At 44.3% G+C, this 18,378-nt stretch overlaps 1 protein-coding gene across 1 annotated transcript; it reads right to left on the bottom strand.

Moving 5' to 3' along the window:
- Positions 1–538: 538 nt before the first annotated feature.
- On the bottom strand, positions 539–16,355 carry itgb8 (integrin, beta 8). Its single transcript, XM_062409164.1, has 15 exons — positions 15,719–16,355; positions 14,793–14,878; positions 12,630–12,801; positions 12,415–12,521; positions 11,611–11,750; positions 11,059–11,224; positions 9,705–9,863; positions 9,273–9,368; positions 8,657–8,749; positions 7,459–7,599; positions 5,852–6,251; positions 5,456–5,678; positions 5,252–5,355; positions 3,638–3,804; positions 539–2,311 (listed from the first exon to the last, which is right to left on the bottom strand). The coding sequence occupies exons 1-15, from the start codon at positions 15,801–15,803 to the stop codon at positions 2,183–2,185; spliced, it is 2,268 nt and encodes a 755-aa protein (XP_062265148.1). The 5' UTR covers positions 15,804–16,355; the 3' UTR covers positions 539–2,182.
- Positions 16,356–18,378: the final 2,023 nt, after the last annotated feature.

Here is an 18,378-nt window from a genome sequence, read left to right on the forward strand (position 1 = left end):
AATTACAACTTCAGTTTTAAGTAATAACTCTTTTGAGCTGGTGTGTAACTGAGTCCTTTAAAACCTAAAAGCACCTGATCAAGGTATTGACGTTATTTTGGTGATAAAGACACACATCACACCTCTTTAACTGTAAAACATGCAGAGTTGAACATTATTGCAAATGTTTAAATTGATCAGAATATTTCTTATATATATATATATATAAAATATTCTGTGTATCAGTTGTTTTAGTGTGTATCTCCACCTAGTGTTCAGTTGGACAATTACCTTTTTTTGTGGCCCTTTTGGTTCTTGATATTAAAGTTGAAAACAAAACTTGGCCACAACTTAAACTTTTGTACATTTAGTTGCATCCGATCAACACAAAGGCTTTAATTAAATTGAACGGACAACATTGAAAGTAAAATATATAGAAACTTACAAATGAGGCACTGTAATGAACTAAATATTTTTTGCTAAAAAACTTTTCATAAAGAATGAATAAATAAAATGCAACACAACATGTTGGTGCAGAAAATCTGCAAAACTCACGAAATTATTAAAAAACATCTTGCACATTTTTATTGTGACAAAATCCTTCATGCTACGCAACTACAGTCACATTATTTGACAGTAAAACTACACAGAAAAGTGCTGTTGTTACTCCAAACTGAGATGAGATGATTATTATCTTATTGCTGAATTATTCTCGGTCAGGAAGAGAGACCAGTCTTCATAAACACAAAGAGGGATCACTACCCATTACCCAAGTAGCTTTGTCATAAAATAGCACAAATAACATATCAGAATTAAAGAGAGAAATAATAATAAAATCACAATAAATAATAATTAGTGTTCAGCTATTGCTGTAAACAAGTTTGCGTTAAATAAAAAAGAACAGGATTGGGGGAAGCGAAAGTCTCAGAAGATGCCATTCAACTGGCATTGTGGATCCAGAGGATCTAGTGCATGAGGAGTGTGAGAAGAGAAAGTCCACCTCTGTACCTTTACGGCTGATTTGTACCTTTGCCCAGGAGCTGCTCTCAGCCTCTGAACATGTCTACAGCTCTGGATAGGGATGATCAGCAGATGCATGCACACGTTTCTGTCGCTGATACAGAGGTTGAATGTTCAGTCATTTGATGATACACTTACCATCAGTATTTAACATATTGATTTTTAGTCCATTGTTATTCCAGTGTTGTGGTTGTGTTACATTAGCTTTGAACGCACTCGCATGCCTTCTAATGCCCAAAGAATAGCAAACAAATCATTTCAGACCCGCCATTACGGCTCTCTCGCCTTAGAGACCTCACAGTTTTCAGTAGTATAATGCAAAAACAATTGTTCAAGTGCAAGTCTAACCAGACAGACATATGAAACAATGTTGTCATACGTATATATATATACATTGATAGTGAAATGCCATAAAATAACAAACATTTTCAATGCAGTTGATCGGTTAACAAAACCAAATATATATGGACACAAAAAAACACTTTAAGAGCAGGTATACACCACATGTGAGTCTTATCAAAGAGTCACATGTGTGCTTCCGTAACAGTTTCATCATCACCCAAATCAATTCAGCAGAAGTCAGGAACGTGTCCACAGTATTATTTGAGGGGAAATTTCGTACCTCAATCTGGCCACAAGGGGGCAGTCTAAAACAGGAAGACGGTAGAGTTGGGGGTGTTGGAGTGTCATACAGTTGAGCCTCTACAACATGTAGGGTTTTTTACTGTAAATAGAAAGCAGAGATAGAGCACCAAAGTATCTATCTTAGCATCCCACACACACACACACACACACACACACACACACATACGCACACGCACACACACACACACACACAGGCCCATAAATTAGAGCAATAATTGCGAGATTCGTGGTTAAAAAAGTGCGAAAGGATCGTCCTGTAACCTAATGAAGGAGAAGAAGCCTCGCTGCTGCTGCTACAGAGGAAGAAGAGGTCGGGGGACTTGTGCTTGAAGTTTCATCTCCATTTCCTGAATACTGGCCTCGTTCGTCACACACTCTAAGAGACCATGGGCAGTTTATAGTTTTTAACCATTATCAGTGTCTCCACATACAGCTGGTTAAGTTTTACGAAGGTTCTGAGACAGAAGAGAAGTCTTTTAGTCCAACTCTTCTTCTAGTCTCTTGTACCTTCCCTCTGGCCGTGACCTCTGACCTCGGCCTAGTACTGCCAGGGGTCACCAAGAGGCATCTTGGGAACCTGAATGTGCATCTCCACAGGGCGGTCAGGTGGTTGGTCCCTCCTGTAGGTAACTGTCTTCTCATTGGTTGTTGGAATGTAGGACAGGTCCTGGAGGGTGACAGAAATATAACATCAGTAATAATAACACACACACAAACACACACAAGTACATTCTTGTCTGCATGACTTCTGAGGACCTTACATTGACTTACATTCATTTCCTGGAGACCTTAACCATAGTTACTAGTTTACCCTTACCTTAACCATAACCTTATCCTAAACCTAAACCTAAACCTAAACCTATACCTATACCTAAACCCAATCTTAACCATAACCTGAAAACATGTCATAGGACATTTTATGATTTACGTTTTGAGAACTTGATTTTTTAGGACAATCCCCCCTGAATGTGACTCACAACATTAGGAGCACCTGGACCACCAACACAAACACTAAGTTTAGTAATGCTTTTCTATAACCGTGGGGACTCATGAAACATAAAAATCGATGAAAACCTATAGTCCCTGAAGACAGAGTCCTACAATAAACCCATAATGCAACTTAATGGCACATTTTCACAAAGCTGCATTTATGTGAGACGGAGGGGGAGTTGGAAAAAGTTTCTCTGTTTGTAATGTCATCATATGACAACTCAAGGTGGTTGTACAATTGCATGATGGTCTTGTGAGAACCAAAAACACTGCGCACTGACAATGCAATAAGTATATCCATTACATTCAGTTTTAAAACCTGATGCACAAACCAGGGTTGGTAAGTGGCTTTCAGTTGAAGATAAATATTGTTTTCAGACAACTGTCTTTGCAGGTGTAGTCGTCACAGAGACTTGTACTTCATATTTAGTGTATTTCCTAAACATTCAACCTAAGAAATAGATGGTGATCGTTTTTTACATTGTGCAATCCCTGAGTAAGGAGTTTTACAACGTCCAGTTCAAGTCAATTATGAGGCACATGTTCCCCTGAGAGAACATTACATTGGAAACACAATGACCAGTCTGTGGGCTCATTAAGATGATCTGCAGGGAACAATAACTGAGGAGTTTCCACTTAAAACACTTAAAAACACAACAAACTAGTTAAGGCACACACGTCTCCAGAAAGCTCACTCTTGTTCAAATTTCCATTTTCTCCTTCTTCTCAAAGGTGCTGTACATCATTGTAAAGTCACAAATCTTGATGCTGGAGACGGTGAGCAGGGATTTGAGAGGAAATGTGAAATACAGCTGTACCAAGAACAGCACTCTCAGATTTCTCCCTCATGTTTTTAGCGGAGAGTTCACTTTGGGGGAACTATCCAAAGAATTTAGAGGGTCCCTCAAGCATCTGAGGGCTCCACGGGCTTCACCCAGCGCCTCATTAAAACCCTGCAGAGCTGAAGACCAACTCCAGTGTTTACTGACTTTTGAGAGCTAACCTTTCCAGTGCAGTGATAAACTCTGTCCTCAACAGTGCCCCCTGGTGACCAGCTGTGTTTTCTCTGTAGAAGCAAGCGGGAGACGGCCACCACCACCAGCCCGCAGAGCACCGTCAGTGCACACACGCTGAGGAACGTTCCCACCAACCGGCCGTTGCTCGTACACTCTGCGAAGACACACATTATTAAGGCCGTTAGGAATATGGACACACAGACACACATTAAAACACACACTAAAATATGCTTATATTTGAAATATAAAGGATTGGTGCAGAGATTCCTTGCGACCCAATCCAAACAAAAGAGCACCACACTCAGGCTTTAATCCTCAAACGGCACTTTGAAGACAGTGAAGGACGAAGTGTTCTCCTTTATTAAAAATATCTCTATAGACGTTGAACAGGAGCAGTGGTACAAGTGTCCATACAAGAGTGCATACCTCCGCAAAGGCCCAACAACCCACTTATGAATGTACATTCTATATTCAACCACATTAGCAGTGTTAATAACAACAATAGATTGATTCAATGATTTAAAAATGCTCAAATCCAGTCCTTTATCCCACACAAGTAAAAGAACAGACGTCCTTGAGTGTACTTCGATCATCAAGACCATCAAAGTGTTTGTTACATCGAAAAATGGACTCTGTATCTAATAATGACAAATTGCTACTAATGTCCTTATTAAGTTGTTAATAAAGATGTGACAATTGCTTTAGCTGGTTACGTTGAAACTACTTTATATATAGTTTGGTGGTTATGGCCACTGGCTTCCAACCTAGAGGTCTGGCCCCCTCCTGAGCGGGACGAGATAAATGTGAGGCGCCACGAGATGTTTAACGTGCCACAGAAGACAAAATAAACAAAATTATACATCAGCATCTGTGCTCAGTGGCTGCTGTGCCAGGGGGTGCTGTGCTGAATGGTTAGCACGCTGTGTATCTGCTGGAGAGCATGTGTGGATGACGGGCTCATCGCTCCGCACAAAGAGCTCAAAGACCGCTCCGTCATTTTGTAACACGGTCACCATGGAGACCTGGCTCCCGCAGCACCCAGGAGGGGGGGGGGGGGGGGGGGGGGGCGTGAGCAGGAAGAGAGGGTCCCGTTGGTTGTAGGGGGGCGGTGAACTAGGGGGATGTAAGGGGGCGGAGAGCGGGACAATGAGGAGTGCTGTTCCAAAAATTGGGAGGGCGGGGATGAACTGTTAAACTTGGATGTGGAATAATGTGTGTGTGTGTGTGTGTGTAACCCAGGGCATGTGTGTGTGTATGAAGTGGATTTTAAATTGTGTGCGTGTTTGTGTGTCTGTGTGTGTGTGGATGGATGTGTGTTTGGAATGTTCAAATCAAGAAAGTGAACTGGAAGCTGAGGGGAAATGTAAAATACAGCTGTAACACTGACAGCGGTCTTGCTGACTCAAATACACTAGAGAGCAGTAGTGCAGCAGTGGTAGCAAAGGAAGTGACCTTGAATGAAAGCATGTGTGTGTGTTTATGTGTATGTGTGTGTGTGTGTGTGTGTGTGTGTGTGTGTGTTACACCTGGTCTTGAGCTCATGTGAAGCTGGCTCAGACCAGTCCATGATTATCAGATCACAGTGGTTAAACTGGTTTTACCTGAAGTGTTGTCCATGTAGCCACTCAGTGTTGCACAGGTGTTGTTGCACGGTCCCGCCTCTCTCTGTGTAAGAGCCTGTGAAGAGCTGCAGCCCGAACACTTCCTGTAAGAAAGAGGCAACGCACTGTGTCACCTTCAAATACAACTATCTCTGTAAAAGCTGTCATCATGCTTTGTGGTGGGGAGCAGAAATGGACAAGTACCCATATGATTGGCAGCTGATTTGGCAAGCAGGGCATTTCTCACAGAAGTCCCCGGAGTACCGGTGGTCGTCACACACACACTTGCCGCACACGCATTTCCCCCGACCGCTGCATAGCAAGCCATTGGCTGATTGGCAGGTTGCTGTGGAGACCAGACAACCGCAGCTTTCACCAGTCCAACCGTCGTCACACAGACAATTACCTGAGACACACACACCCCGTCCTGAGAGGAGACAGACAGAGCAGGAGGGAGAGTGCGGATTAAAAAATGTAGACACATAGGCTACATTTTTTGCCGTCATGCCAGTGCGTCATCAAAAGTGCTCAGATTACTACTTTTTTACATTGAGATTAAGATTAAGATGCATTTATTTGACATAAGTGCATCCACCTCACCTCCACACAGAATTCCCCCTTCATAAGGGCAGGAGAAGTCGTCCCTCTCACAGTATTTCCCGTATACTGTCCCGAGCCTGCTCTCGTCACACACACACCTCCCGCAGTCACATTCTCCCCGACCACTGCAGTCCACATCAGACCCATCAGCTCTGCATTTCGAGTTTGAATCTCCGTGGTCTGGCCTCTGCTCCTGATTGGCGCCCTCCTGGGTGCCTGTGCATGGTGATTGGTTGTCTTCATGACAGTGCATTGTTGGTCCACAACTGCAGCGACATTTTGAGTGAATCCTAATGACAGTGGTTTCATTGTAACCCAAGGGTTGAACCATGACTCGCACGTCTTCATCTTCACCATCATCAGGACACGAGCGCAGGCCGATGGTGATATTGAAGTAAACCTGAGCGGGAAGACAAAGATCTGAATAACAGCTTCTACTATTCTTGTCAGTTTACAGTATGTGTATATTTTGCAGATATCAGATGGTCAAAACATGTTAGTTTGGACCATGTCCAATCCGCTAACTCGGAGGAGACAGGATTTATATATTGCAGGGCAATCAAGAGGCTTTGGCTTCACAGTCCTGTCATCCATCTTTATACAAGTTCTATGGATTCAGAGGAAATACATAATTAAACGTCTCTGTGTGGTGATCTTCAAGTGAGGTAAAAACACTAAACCGAACCGTTTTAGGCCTTAAATCCTACATCATTTAACAACCGTTTCTTTCCCAAGAGTTTGCTGAGAACCTAAAATAAGAGACTCATGCAAAGTCTAAAGCTGTATTTTACCTCCTGAAACTCTTGTTGTAAATCTAAAGGAATGACATTACATACATCTCATTGCAAAATCTTAACTCTTAAATACTCAAATCCCTGCATTAGAACAAGACTGAAACTTCACTTGAATGGTTCTTCTGTTGATGGGGTGTACAGGGGAAATTTTGCGTGTCAAAGCCTTGAATCAGCAATTGGGCCTTCTTTCTAGATTTTTATCACAATTCTGGTAAATGTGAGTACTTTCTATAATTCACTTTAATCCATCCATGGATTAAATGGCTGCCCTTCTCTCACTTTGCACAATGGACTAACTGTGAAGCAGTGATTTAGCAGCTCTGAGTTTAAGAGTCCCAAAAGGTTAAGGAGGAGAGGCGTCTCACAGGCAGTTCGGGGAGTGAACAGAGAGAAAAATTCGGGACCCAAATTTATGCCCCAAATGAGCTCCTCCGCCGAGAAGTTTCAAGAAAACTCTGAAAAGTAAGCAGGACATTTCAGTGGACGTCCAGCAGCTTGTTTCTAAACATAAATTTGTTTTCCTCTCGTATAAGGCATAGTAGGGATTTTAGGACAAAACAGGTCATGAAATCACGTGAAAATGTTTTCCTCTTAAATACAGCCTGTAATCCGCTCAACTCGGATTATTTACCAAATCTTGTCCGTCACGTAAAGCTCTCAGGGAAGTCTCTGTGTGTCAAAGTAATCCAATCCAACCAATAAATGTCCTCTCCGGGATCTTCACTCAAAGATTTCTGTATAAGTAAATCTGATTAACGTTAAGATAAAGTCTTACTCATCATGTGTGTACTGAATGTATGTTTGTGTCTTTACCGTCTGGCCGGGCTGCACCCCCGAGCAGCTCTGGTCCTTGGCAGTGGACCCGTTAGGACAGAGAGGAGACACGGACACCCAGTACCTGCTGACTGCCTCGTCCTCCACTGACACTGACACCGCGACCTCTGACAAAAGCCTCTGTGAGGAGGGAGGGTGGAGAAAGACGAAGAGGCAACATGAAAGTTACAACCTGACATCCAAGAAATTATTTAAAGCCTGCAGCGTTTTATCCTGGCAGTTTAAATTTTAATCTGAAGGAGTGGATAAAACTGAAACTGTGATTAATTAAAGTTGTCACATGTCCCCAGAAAGCCGTCATTGTCGTGCCTTCATTCTGACATACAGCGGGGGTTTATGGGAACAAGGAGGTGGGGCCAAAAATAGCATCTTTGTATTCGTCCATGATTGGGACACATGGTTTCCACGGGGATCTGATAGCTATTATAATGCGAGCTTCTGTTCGGGCTCTGATGCTTGTGTGTGTGTGTGTGTGCATGTGTATCAGTGTGGCTGTGCACCCGGATCTGTGGATTCGGCAGATTCCCGAAGCAAACAATGGGCCGCTGTGCCCGAGGCAAGATTATAGCCTACGCTGTTGCCAACTGCACAAATGCCTCGTCTCACACAAACACACACACACACACACACACACACTTGCTGATGCACAGAAGGCCTTACCCGTCCTTAACCTCCTGTTCTCATCTTTGTTTTGTTTTTTGTATCATTATCAGCTTCAGCGACTGAAAACATCTCCCATCATTTGTTTTCACAACTTCAGATTTTCAGTGGATTTAAGTTGCGTAAGTGTCTTCGAACTCTTGGATATACAGTATGAGATGTTGTCACTTGGAGAAACGTACCGGATTCTCACTAATTCAGAATCTTCTTCTGTATAAAGGAATGTGCTATGAGTCAGCCTGAGAGATCAAACGAGCACCGAAGAAAACTGAGTTCATGTTGTCTCTGCAGATCAGCCGACTAATGCCTCAAAAACTTTTGAACCCCGTACTTAGGGGACTCGGCTCATGCTGTGATTCTGTGCTCCTCTCTCCAACCCTTTGCTAGTCCTTGTCCCTCTATTTGTTGTCTCAAGGTATGATACTATTCTGTGGGAGAACTAAGGGATCTTAAAGTAAGGAAGATGTTATTTTCCAAAGTTGCAGAGGAAGAGGAGAAGGGGCATAGCGCTCTGTACCTTGTATGCATCCACCACAAGCTCGATTAGGTTTGAAGCCTGGAAGATGCCTAACTTTCCCAGGTAGGAAGCAGGGAGCAGACGCACCAACTCCTAGAGAAGGAGAGGGAGATGAGGGTAAAGAAATTAGTTGATAGCTTTACATTAAGTCCCCATAACAGTGAAAGAACAAAACACCACAGCAGCGGTTGTTAATATTATTCATATAGTCAAATTTGATCCTGAAGGAGAAAGGTGAAAAGGCCGAATGGAGACTGTATTTAGAGATGGACGAAATGTAAGTTCCCCAAAAGTGAAGCCTAAGCATCTCAATTGCCACCTGGTGGCTGGCTGCAGTATAGGCCCACACCCTGCCTCCCTCATGCTAACAGATGAGACATGGATCAAACTAAAATGTCAAAATACATGTCAAATAGAATCATTTTAGGGAGGTCTTATACCAGAGATATGTGTTCGAGTGCAAATTTTTCTGATGTGTTTGGTTTTATTTAGGTATTTGTTGCTATAAAAACAAGCTGAAACGTCATGCCAGATGCCAGCATTTGTGTCCGGGATAGTTTTGGCTTCATGTCTGGATAGGAGGAAGAAGAGGAGACGCATGTGTAGGAGACATTACCTCGTACCACTGGTACTGCTGCTTCTCAACAGCAAAGATGGAGTAGATATAGTTTTCAAGCAGCTTATCGGACAACTGACCAATGCTGGGATGGTCCTGCGAAAGACAAACCAATAAACTGAAATACAACTGAAACGTCTTTTCAAGTTGAATTTACTGTATTAAGGTATATCACCTGAAAGTGTTTAAATCAAAGTCCACAAAACCAATTTCCCTTCAGAAATGTACACAGTGTATGTAGTTGTGTGATCAGGTGAGCTTCAGGAAGTACTGTGCATAAAGCTGAAGGTTTCAACAAGTAAAAACCCAAGTAAACCAACAATAAGGGATCCTCCCTCCACTTCTTCACTGACTGTGTCTGCTTTACACATTCCTCAGTCCTCAGTGTAGCTTTCTTAACCCTGACTCCTCAGCCCTGACAGGTCCGCTCACCATCCTCGTGCTCCCTGTGTAGACGTTGTTCTCCAGGTGACACAGGCCATCGTGAGGGGTAACAATCCCTGCCAGCCGGCTGTCCAGGGCCAGGTGAGATGGCTGGTCCGTCATCAGGAGCAACAGACGCTTGGCCTCTGGTCGCCAACCTACTGCCCGCTGTAAAGGAGAAGCACAAAGAAAAGAAGTCCCGTCATTTTATGTTTTGCAGTAAATTGAAAACTCCTGTAGCTTTTTGAAACCTATTAGCTCTACACCTTCCATACTCTTTTTCGTGGCTCGGATCTATCAAAAGACTTATATTGCTCCGCCCCTGCTCTCTGCCTTCCCACCCTCTGCCGCTAAAGAGGCCTTTCTAACTACTGAGCTCCTGCCGCAAGTGGACAGTATTGGTTTCTTAAAAAACGTTGACTTTCTCTGACAAAACGAATCCATAGCTCTGGTGAACTTTGAGCTGCGATCTTGTCTTATTCGGATTTATGTATGTGTGAGCGATCTTGATTTTCTCCAAAGAGAGTCTAAAACTGCTAAAACATACTTATATCGTAATCAAACCAGACATGATGACAAATCGACGTCTCTTTTCTGCTTTTACGAGACAGGCTTTACAAATCAAGACATCTTTATTCCCACACATCGCTCATGCTAGACTCACACAAGCTGATGTGGAAAATACTGTTTGTGCACAGTTCGTAATTCAAACAGTTTACACATGTGGTAATAAAGTTCACATTAAAACATGTTACTCATCTGATCTACATCAGTTCTCTTGGTGATCAGCTCTGTCTGTAAAGCCGGATTCAAATTAAAAGCTGATGATGTTCTTCCAACAGCCACAGAGTCTCCCGCTTTCTGTCTGTGACTCGTCACCGACCCTGTGAGAAAATTGGATCTGTGTGTGCATGTCTGTGTATTTAAGGAAACCTAGTGAGGGCAGGGGTAGGCCTGACATAATGGAGGGTCTATTTCGAGACTCATGACCACCGTGGTGTTTCCCTGCAGACTGGTTACTCAGGGCCCCCTGCATGCTGTGACTCAAAGGCCTCCAGAAGCTGAAGTATAAGCAACTCTGTGTGTGTGTGTGTGTGTGTGTGTGTGTGTGTGTGTGTGTGTGTGTGTGTGTGTGTGTGTTTCTGCCATATCCCAGAAGTGGTGTCATTAAATAGTAGGATTCTAGCTGTGCTATTGAATTCTTAGTCACCATTCTCCCAGAAAGAATGCCTCCTTCACCTATGTACAGTCTTACCACCATATTTGGGCTTGACTCTCATCTTTTTCAATATATTCAAGAAACGTCTGTCTCTCTTGCTTGACACACCTTGGTCTTTTAAGCCTGACCTCTGAGGATACACACCTGGCAGACGGCAGCTTGCAACATAGCATCCAGCCCCCCCTCAGGTGTGTCCATGTTCCCGGAGATGCGCTGGCGTTTAATCACGCGCGTGAACTCGCTCATGTTTCCTGTCATACTGAGGACGTGGTGGAAGCCGTGGGCCGGGCGGCAGCGGATCTCATAATCACTGGTGGGAGACAGAGCGAGTCGCACAACTAAAAAAAGGATTTTAACTGCAACATTCAGGAATGCAGAGCTCCAAAACAGAGTAGGCAAATGCCAGAAGCCTGTGTGTTGTTTCAGTCTCCCAGTACAGGTCATCATCGTCATAACAGTGTTGCCCCCAACAACTGATAAGTCTCCCTGCATGAGTTACAACAAATTGGGAGCAATTATGGGAGCAGCTTGCTTAGATAAAGAAAGAGAAACAATTTTCTGAGAAATTAGAGATCAGGCTTGGAAAGTGTTGAAGGTCCATTGTTCTGATGGAAAGAACATCGACAAAAAGCTCTATGGAAAAGATTATCGCTAGTTTTCCCAGCAATCGATAAACCAACAAAGTGTGTGTCTTACCTGCAGGGGTTGTTGATCTTGGAGGGATGCACATTAATATAAGGGGAGACGGGTTTGTCCACGAACGAGCCGAAACCAAGCCAAAGGTCCGAGGAGTGCTCAGTCATACGAAGAGACAGAGCAACGCCAACTGTCTTCAGCTGGACCGCAGGAGGGAACAGGGTGGAAAAGCCAAATAAGGGTAAAGAACAGAAGGTGCATAGGAGGATAATAACAAAAATCAAAATCAGATATAACAGAATAAAAAAATTACTACAAAACTGCAACTTCATTCATTTTTTATAAATTCCTCAATTTAAGTACATTTCTAATGTTGAGTCCATGTAAAATGTAGAGCGGTTGTTTCATAGCATCAGTGATCTGTCACCAAGTCATTATTACTGTTTAGATGTGTGGGTGCTTTGTATAATAAGTTTTCTCCGTCAAACAAATAAGTGAAAAACTTAAACACTGAGTTTTATAAAGGAGACAGAAAACCCAAATGTGATGTCACACGACATAAGGATGCCCTACATTTGCATAATACAAGCCTAGCGACAAGTCTGGCACGCCCCCTTAACAAAGCCAGTTAAAGCAGGCATTGATTGCTGAGATTTCCTACATGCGTTGGTCAATCTGAGCAGGTCTTTATCAGGAGGGAGGCCTTAAAGACAGAGGAGCTAAAACCAAGCGTTTCAGACAGACGCTGACAAGAGGAGCTGCAGCAATGGAGAGCATGTAAACCTAAAGTAACCCAAATTAAAAGCTGAAAATGAGCTTAACGGAGGACGATTTAAAGGAACAGCTGAGCGGTTTAACACCTACATGATCCAGGTTTTCCTGCATAGAGGCTGATACATCCACCAGGTAATATAGATCCACGGGGTAACGGTCCAGCTGCTTCACAGCCACTATGAAGCTGGCTTCAGAACCTAGACACACAAACACACAAAGATATAAAACTCACTGTGTTAAAACTGTACATTTTTTATCTGCAGGTTGAAGAATATGTGATGAAAATGTGGTTGTCCCTCATCTACCTGGTGTGAGGGTGATGCTGATGTCGGCTGGGGACACTTGTGTGCTGCCGACAGTGGCATTGACCTCCACTTTGACCTCTGACTGTTCCATTAGCTCCGGCCCACAGCCTCTTCTTAGCAGGTTCACTGGCAGGTCGCAGCGATGGCCTGGCCACAACCCATCCTGAAAGTTCTGGAGGTCACACGTGGATCGTCTTTAATATGTTGTATTTGCAGTTTTCAAATTCACAATAACAGAAATCGTGCAAATTAATAGAAAACACACTCACAAAAGAGAAAACAGAGAAGAAGACACAGAACAAAACAGCAGCTGGACAGAAGTAAAGACACATGAACCACATTGTTCCTGATGCAGACAGATGTATGACTTTTATGAACAGTAGGTTCAATCAAATATCTTGTTTTTATGTTTTGATTTGTACAATACTCACGTCTCCTTGAATAAATATTTCTATTTCAGGGTCAAAGAATTGAGTTTCATATTTCCCTGTACTGCTCCAGTAATACACATTTTTCCTGGGGTGTTTTTATTTCGTGAGATTTGGATTCTGTAGTGAACGTAGAGTGCTAAACCTATTAGAAAACATACTGGTGCCTTTCACACAAACAAACTGCATTAGTTACTATGGTTTCATTTTCCCTTTCTGTCATTTTTACAATGTTTGTATTGATTTGCAATGATGACATAACCATTATACTTTCAATTTAGGTGACTCATCATTTTAGAATATTATGAAGGATTGTCCCGCATGTGTGCTTACTCAACTTTGTACATCTACTCCCTGTGCATCTCATCACTGAGCAGCACTTTGTTGTAACAATGTAATATACAAGGAGGAACCACACCAGAGAGTAAAATAGTAATAAAGCAATGGAACATGAGCAGACAAAAGAGAATTATACATTTGATCAAATTATATATATACATTAAATAGAATTGGAGTAAATAAGAGTCAAGTGGGAGATCTGGTTTTGATGGGGCACTTGGCTGTTTTCTTACGCAGGTCATAATTTGATCGGCCATGTGCTGAATAAATCTTGGGACACTGCCGATGACCTCACCACCGCCTAATAGCCAGCTGCTTAGTACTAAATTGTCATGCTTTGCAGCTTTACAGTGGATTGTCGACCTTTGGTCCTTAAGTCTGTGACAAACACTCACAAACACAATAGCTGCACATAAAAGTTGACCATTATATGAGTCTGTTTATATGTCACAGGCCTGACTGGTGTGAGTCCATTTAAAGAGTGTGACATGTGCCACAAGATGAAACAGACCGGGAACAAAATGGGGCCAATAATTGGAATTACAAACAGAAATAGCCCAAGAACAAAGCAGCAAATACGAGCTGGAAATGTAGCTGAAAATGTAACCAAATCCTGAACCTGAAAGCTTGGCTGAGTTTGATGTGTTTGTGCAAATCCCTATGGCTATAAACTGTGAATGTCAGAAAGTTCCTGGGACTTTCCTTACACAGTTTGCCCCTTGAGCTGGCATTTAATGAAAGTGTCAGGATGTGAGCGAGCATATTGACTGCTTGTATGTGTGTGTGTGTGTGTGTGTGTGTGCGTGTGTGTGTGTGTGTGTGTGTGTGTGTGTGTGTGTAAAGGGGGTTAGAGAGGTTGTCTGAATACTTTCACACACCAGTGAGCACCACAGCCCTGCTTAATGATGTCAGATAAGGTTAGGGTTCATAGGGTGGGAAACCACCTGAAGTCTGTAAACACACACACACACAGACACACACATATATACACAAACACACACACACACACACACATATGTTGGCGGTCCTGTCTAGCCAACAGGTTGTGTGTGTCTGCTAATGTGGGTTTGAGACGCTTTACAGCTTCTCAAGGCTAATTCAGGATGGACTTTTTATGAGACAGACACCAACAAAGCACAGACAATTGCATACAAAAACATCACAGGCGGCTGGAAATATTCACCCACACACACAGGCACAAACACACACAGACACTGGGGCAGCCACTAAGCTCAGACATACACATTATATCCACATCTGTGGACAGCATCAAAGTTTTAGTGTGTGTCATCTGAGGAATGCCGCTGAATGTCTGTCACGGTATCCACACACACACACACACACACACACACACACACACACACAAACACACACACACACACACACTATTTCCTACCTCTTTGAAGCACCAGGCACACTGTGGTCCACTTCTGAGACACTCTGTGCATGTAGTGATGCTAGGAGACCAGCAAGCACTGTCACCTGTAGAGAAGAGAAGAGAAGAGAAGAGAAGAGAAGAGAAGAGAAGAGAAGAGAAGAGAAGAGAAGAGAAGAGAAGAGAAGAGAAGAGAAGAGAAGAGAAGAGAAGAGAAGAGAAGAGATCTGTGATTAGCATATGAAAGAATGTGTGTGTGTCAACACTCATTAGCCATGCAACATGGGCCCCCTGGATATTAAGACATCTCATGCACACTTTTGATGATCGAAGCACCACTTTGCATCTCACACCAGGCTCTTCAGGCCCGACATGTTGTGGGCAAACGGCTGGGAGTGTGGGAACAGGTGCTTAGAGCTGTTGGTGCAATGGATCATTTCCCACACCCACACACACAGGGGGCATTAATCATCAATGAGTCAATCAGTGCAGGCTACATGCAGACAAATAACACAGGAGTGACACTCCTTTATACTTAATAATTATACTGCAGATTTTCCCTAGCCGTTACGGCGAGTTATGGGACTTAAATGTAGGACAGAGAAAGCCTGCAGGTTCCAGCATCATTAAACACCCCCCATTGACAAGCAGCCCTGACCCAATTAGCCTTCCTGGCCTCTGGCAAACCCATAGGTGAAGCATTTAGATTGTAATTATAAAAGATCAATACATTCTGAAAAGAGGATTGCAGATAATGGGTTCAGGGGGTTTTCGACTCTTTGGTTAAAAAGTCCTAAACATCGTTATGGATCTTAATGGTAGTCCTTTACGTGGAGGGTTGGGAGAGGTCTCCCTTCAGCAGGGAGCTCGGAAGAGGTTGGGAGCAGATGCAGGCTAATTGCTGGGGAATGATGTCGCCTAATTGGCCCTAATGTGCCTTGACTCACCGGCACCACTGGAGGCTTGTGCGCAGACAGCGAGCACCGCGCAGCCGAGCAGGAGACACCGAGGGAGCCGGAGACAGGAAGTCATGTTATCCTCCGGTCCACACCGGGACAGCGAGGCAGCTCAGGAGGCACGGGAGCAGATGCTGCGCAGCTATTGGAGACCAACCGGGGGAGACCGGGCACCGCGCGTCCGCCGCTGCACGAACAATAGCCGCGAGTGACGGGCTGAGGAGCCCCGGGGCATTGTCGTTCACCCAATAACAACCCTCTAATCCCGGTATTCACATTCCCGGGTCAAATCAGCTTACAAGCGCGCTCCCCCGTGGACCAGGAGAGGAGGTGAAGCAATCGGCGGAGTGCGGTTGAGGTGCGCGTCGCTCCATCGACTTCGATCCAGCCGCAGGTGTGCGACGTGTCGCCGGCCGCTGTCGCGATGGACCCCCCTCTGGGCCTCTCACAGGTGATGGTGACGTCTCGGCATCCCGGGACAGAGCCGAGCCGGTCCGAGCCGATCCGAGCCGAGCTACACGTGTGCGCACACACCGGCACGGTTACCAACAGGCTTGCTTTTACTGAACATCCCACACTGAAAGCCGGGAGTGCGATCGAGCTTCCAGCGCTGTATAGTGACTCAGGCAGGCGGCGTCATGGCAACGACGCTGCTTCAGAGTGGGAGAGAGAGAGTGAGCGAGTTAAAGAGGGAGGGAGGAGTGAGAGGAGGAGAGAGAGGAGGAGAGAAGGAGTGGTGGTGGGGGCATTCCGAATGAACCCTGGCCTTGAATTGAACACTGATGTTTATATTGCCTCTTCAGGGAGTCGTTTCACCGCACTGCGAGGGCTCCTGTGTGTGCGTGTGTGTGTGTGTGTGTGTGTGTATGTGTGTGTGTGTGTCTGGGGTTGGGGGGCAAAGCATGTGTAGATGGATGAAGGGGGTAAAAGGGAGAAAAAGAGGGGGGGCAAAAAAAGAAAAACTCAGAGCTCTTGCAGAAGAGGTTCACAAGCCGGTGCTAAAGGAGGATGGGGGTCGTTGTGTGTGTGTGTGCGTGTGTGTGTAAGGGGGGGGGGGGGGGGGGGATCCATTGTGCACAGATTCCAATGACATGGAGTAACCTCGCCTCGCCGGCTGCTCCGCTAAGCAGGAGCCAAAAGACTTACCAAACAACTCAACACTTTAAGCCGGAGGAATACAAGAGACGAGCGAGGACAAAAGGCACAGCAGTCTACCATCTTTAGCCTGGTCCAGCACATACAGCAGACATGTTTTGCTTGGCAAGAAGCCTAAACAGTGAGTGATTGTGAGTGTGCCAGTATAACCAGAACCAACGCAGCTCACTCAGCACACAAGTCCCTTATCAACACGATTTGGCCCCATCTGTCACTCAGGAGCCTGGAGCCGGGCCACGCTTTGCCACGCCTCTCATTCATTCACATCATTTGAAAAAAGGGAATTTTGCTAGGGTTGGGGGGGTTTGACATCTTCCCATCCGTGCCCTCTTAGCATTCACTCTTAATTATGCTAATGATGCAAACACACACCCCGTCACTGAAAACAGAAAATTGTTGGACCAACCTAGAAAATGTCTTAATTTTTTATTAAAGTTAACAATTGTGAGAGTATAACTTCCTGAATTTAAGAACAAACCTAATTCATTTTTATGTGACCGCATGGAAGTATTTTTTTTTAAGCTGGTCCATCTATTTTCTCTTTTTCCTTTTCCTCTAAGTGTGTGAAACATCTGAAATCCAGATCTTATACAGACCCTCTCCTCTCCAGCCCGGCCAAGTCTCTGCTCTCAGGATAGTGGTGGGGGCGGCTGGAGGACAAAATATGGATCTGTTCCCTGCTGAGCAACTTGATAATGGACTCTAATGTAAACACTCCCCCGTAGTTTGTCAATACTGGTCAGCATCAGCATCTTAATGACAGTAGTCACACACTGACATGAAACCCTCCTCTGTCAGTCCTTCCCCTACCTTTCTAACCTCCCTGCCCTCAACTGTCTTTTCTCCTTCTCTCCCCATGGTGTGTTTGTGTTAGCAGTCTGCTGGGCTTTCCATCATGCTGGTCTGGTCTCATCACTCACACACAAACACACACACATACACACACGCATGTACACACACGCACGCACACACACACACACACACACACACACACACACACACATATTCTTGTACTTTTATCTTAGTGATGACACTCACTAAAAGAAAAGGCACAATGCATCTACCAGCCCTTACTCTAACCTTAACCACCACAAATATATAAGTAAAGTACACACATGCAGTCACATCATCCTGGTTCAAATTCACTTGTCAACTATCAACCCCTCTCCAACCAAACACCAACTTTCTTTCTGAATCACTGTTCAATGTCAGCACATCTCATTGATTTTCTCCCACACTCATTCTTTGGCTATAAATTATAATGGGCACAGAGTAGGGGTGGGAGAGATGGGACCCAAATGGAGATTCCCACTGACAGACCCAAATCAGCCACCACAATTTGAAAGGAGAAAGTAAAATAGACATTTGGCGTAATCTGATGCAAGGAAATTTTCCTTTTCTGTGTGTGAATGTCAGCGTTTGTCTAGGCCAGAGCCAAACAGTCGCAGTTCCAACATTTTTTTGTGTTTACTCCCCTTACGGAATGTGTTTTATCA

This window comes from Platichthys flesus, chromosome 17 (genome assembly GCF_949316205.1).
Source record: "Platichthys flesus chromosome 17, fPlaFle2.1, whole genome shotgun sequence".
NCBI lineage: Eukaryota > Metazoa > Chordata > Actinopteri > Pleuronectiformes > Pleuronectidae > Platichthys > Platichthys flesus.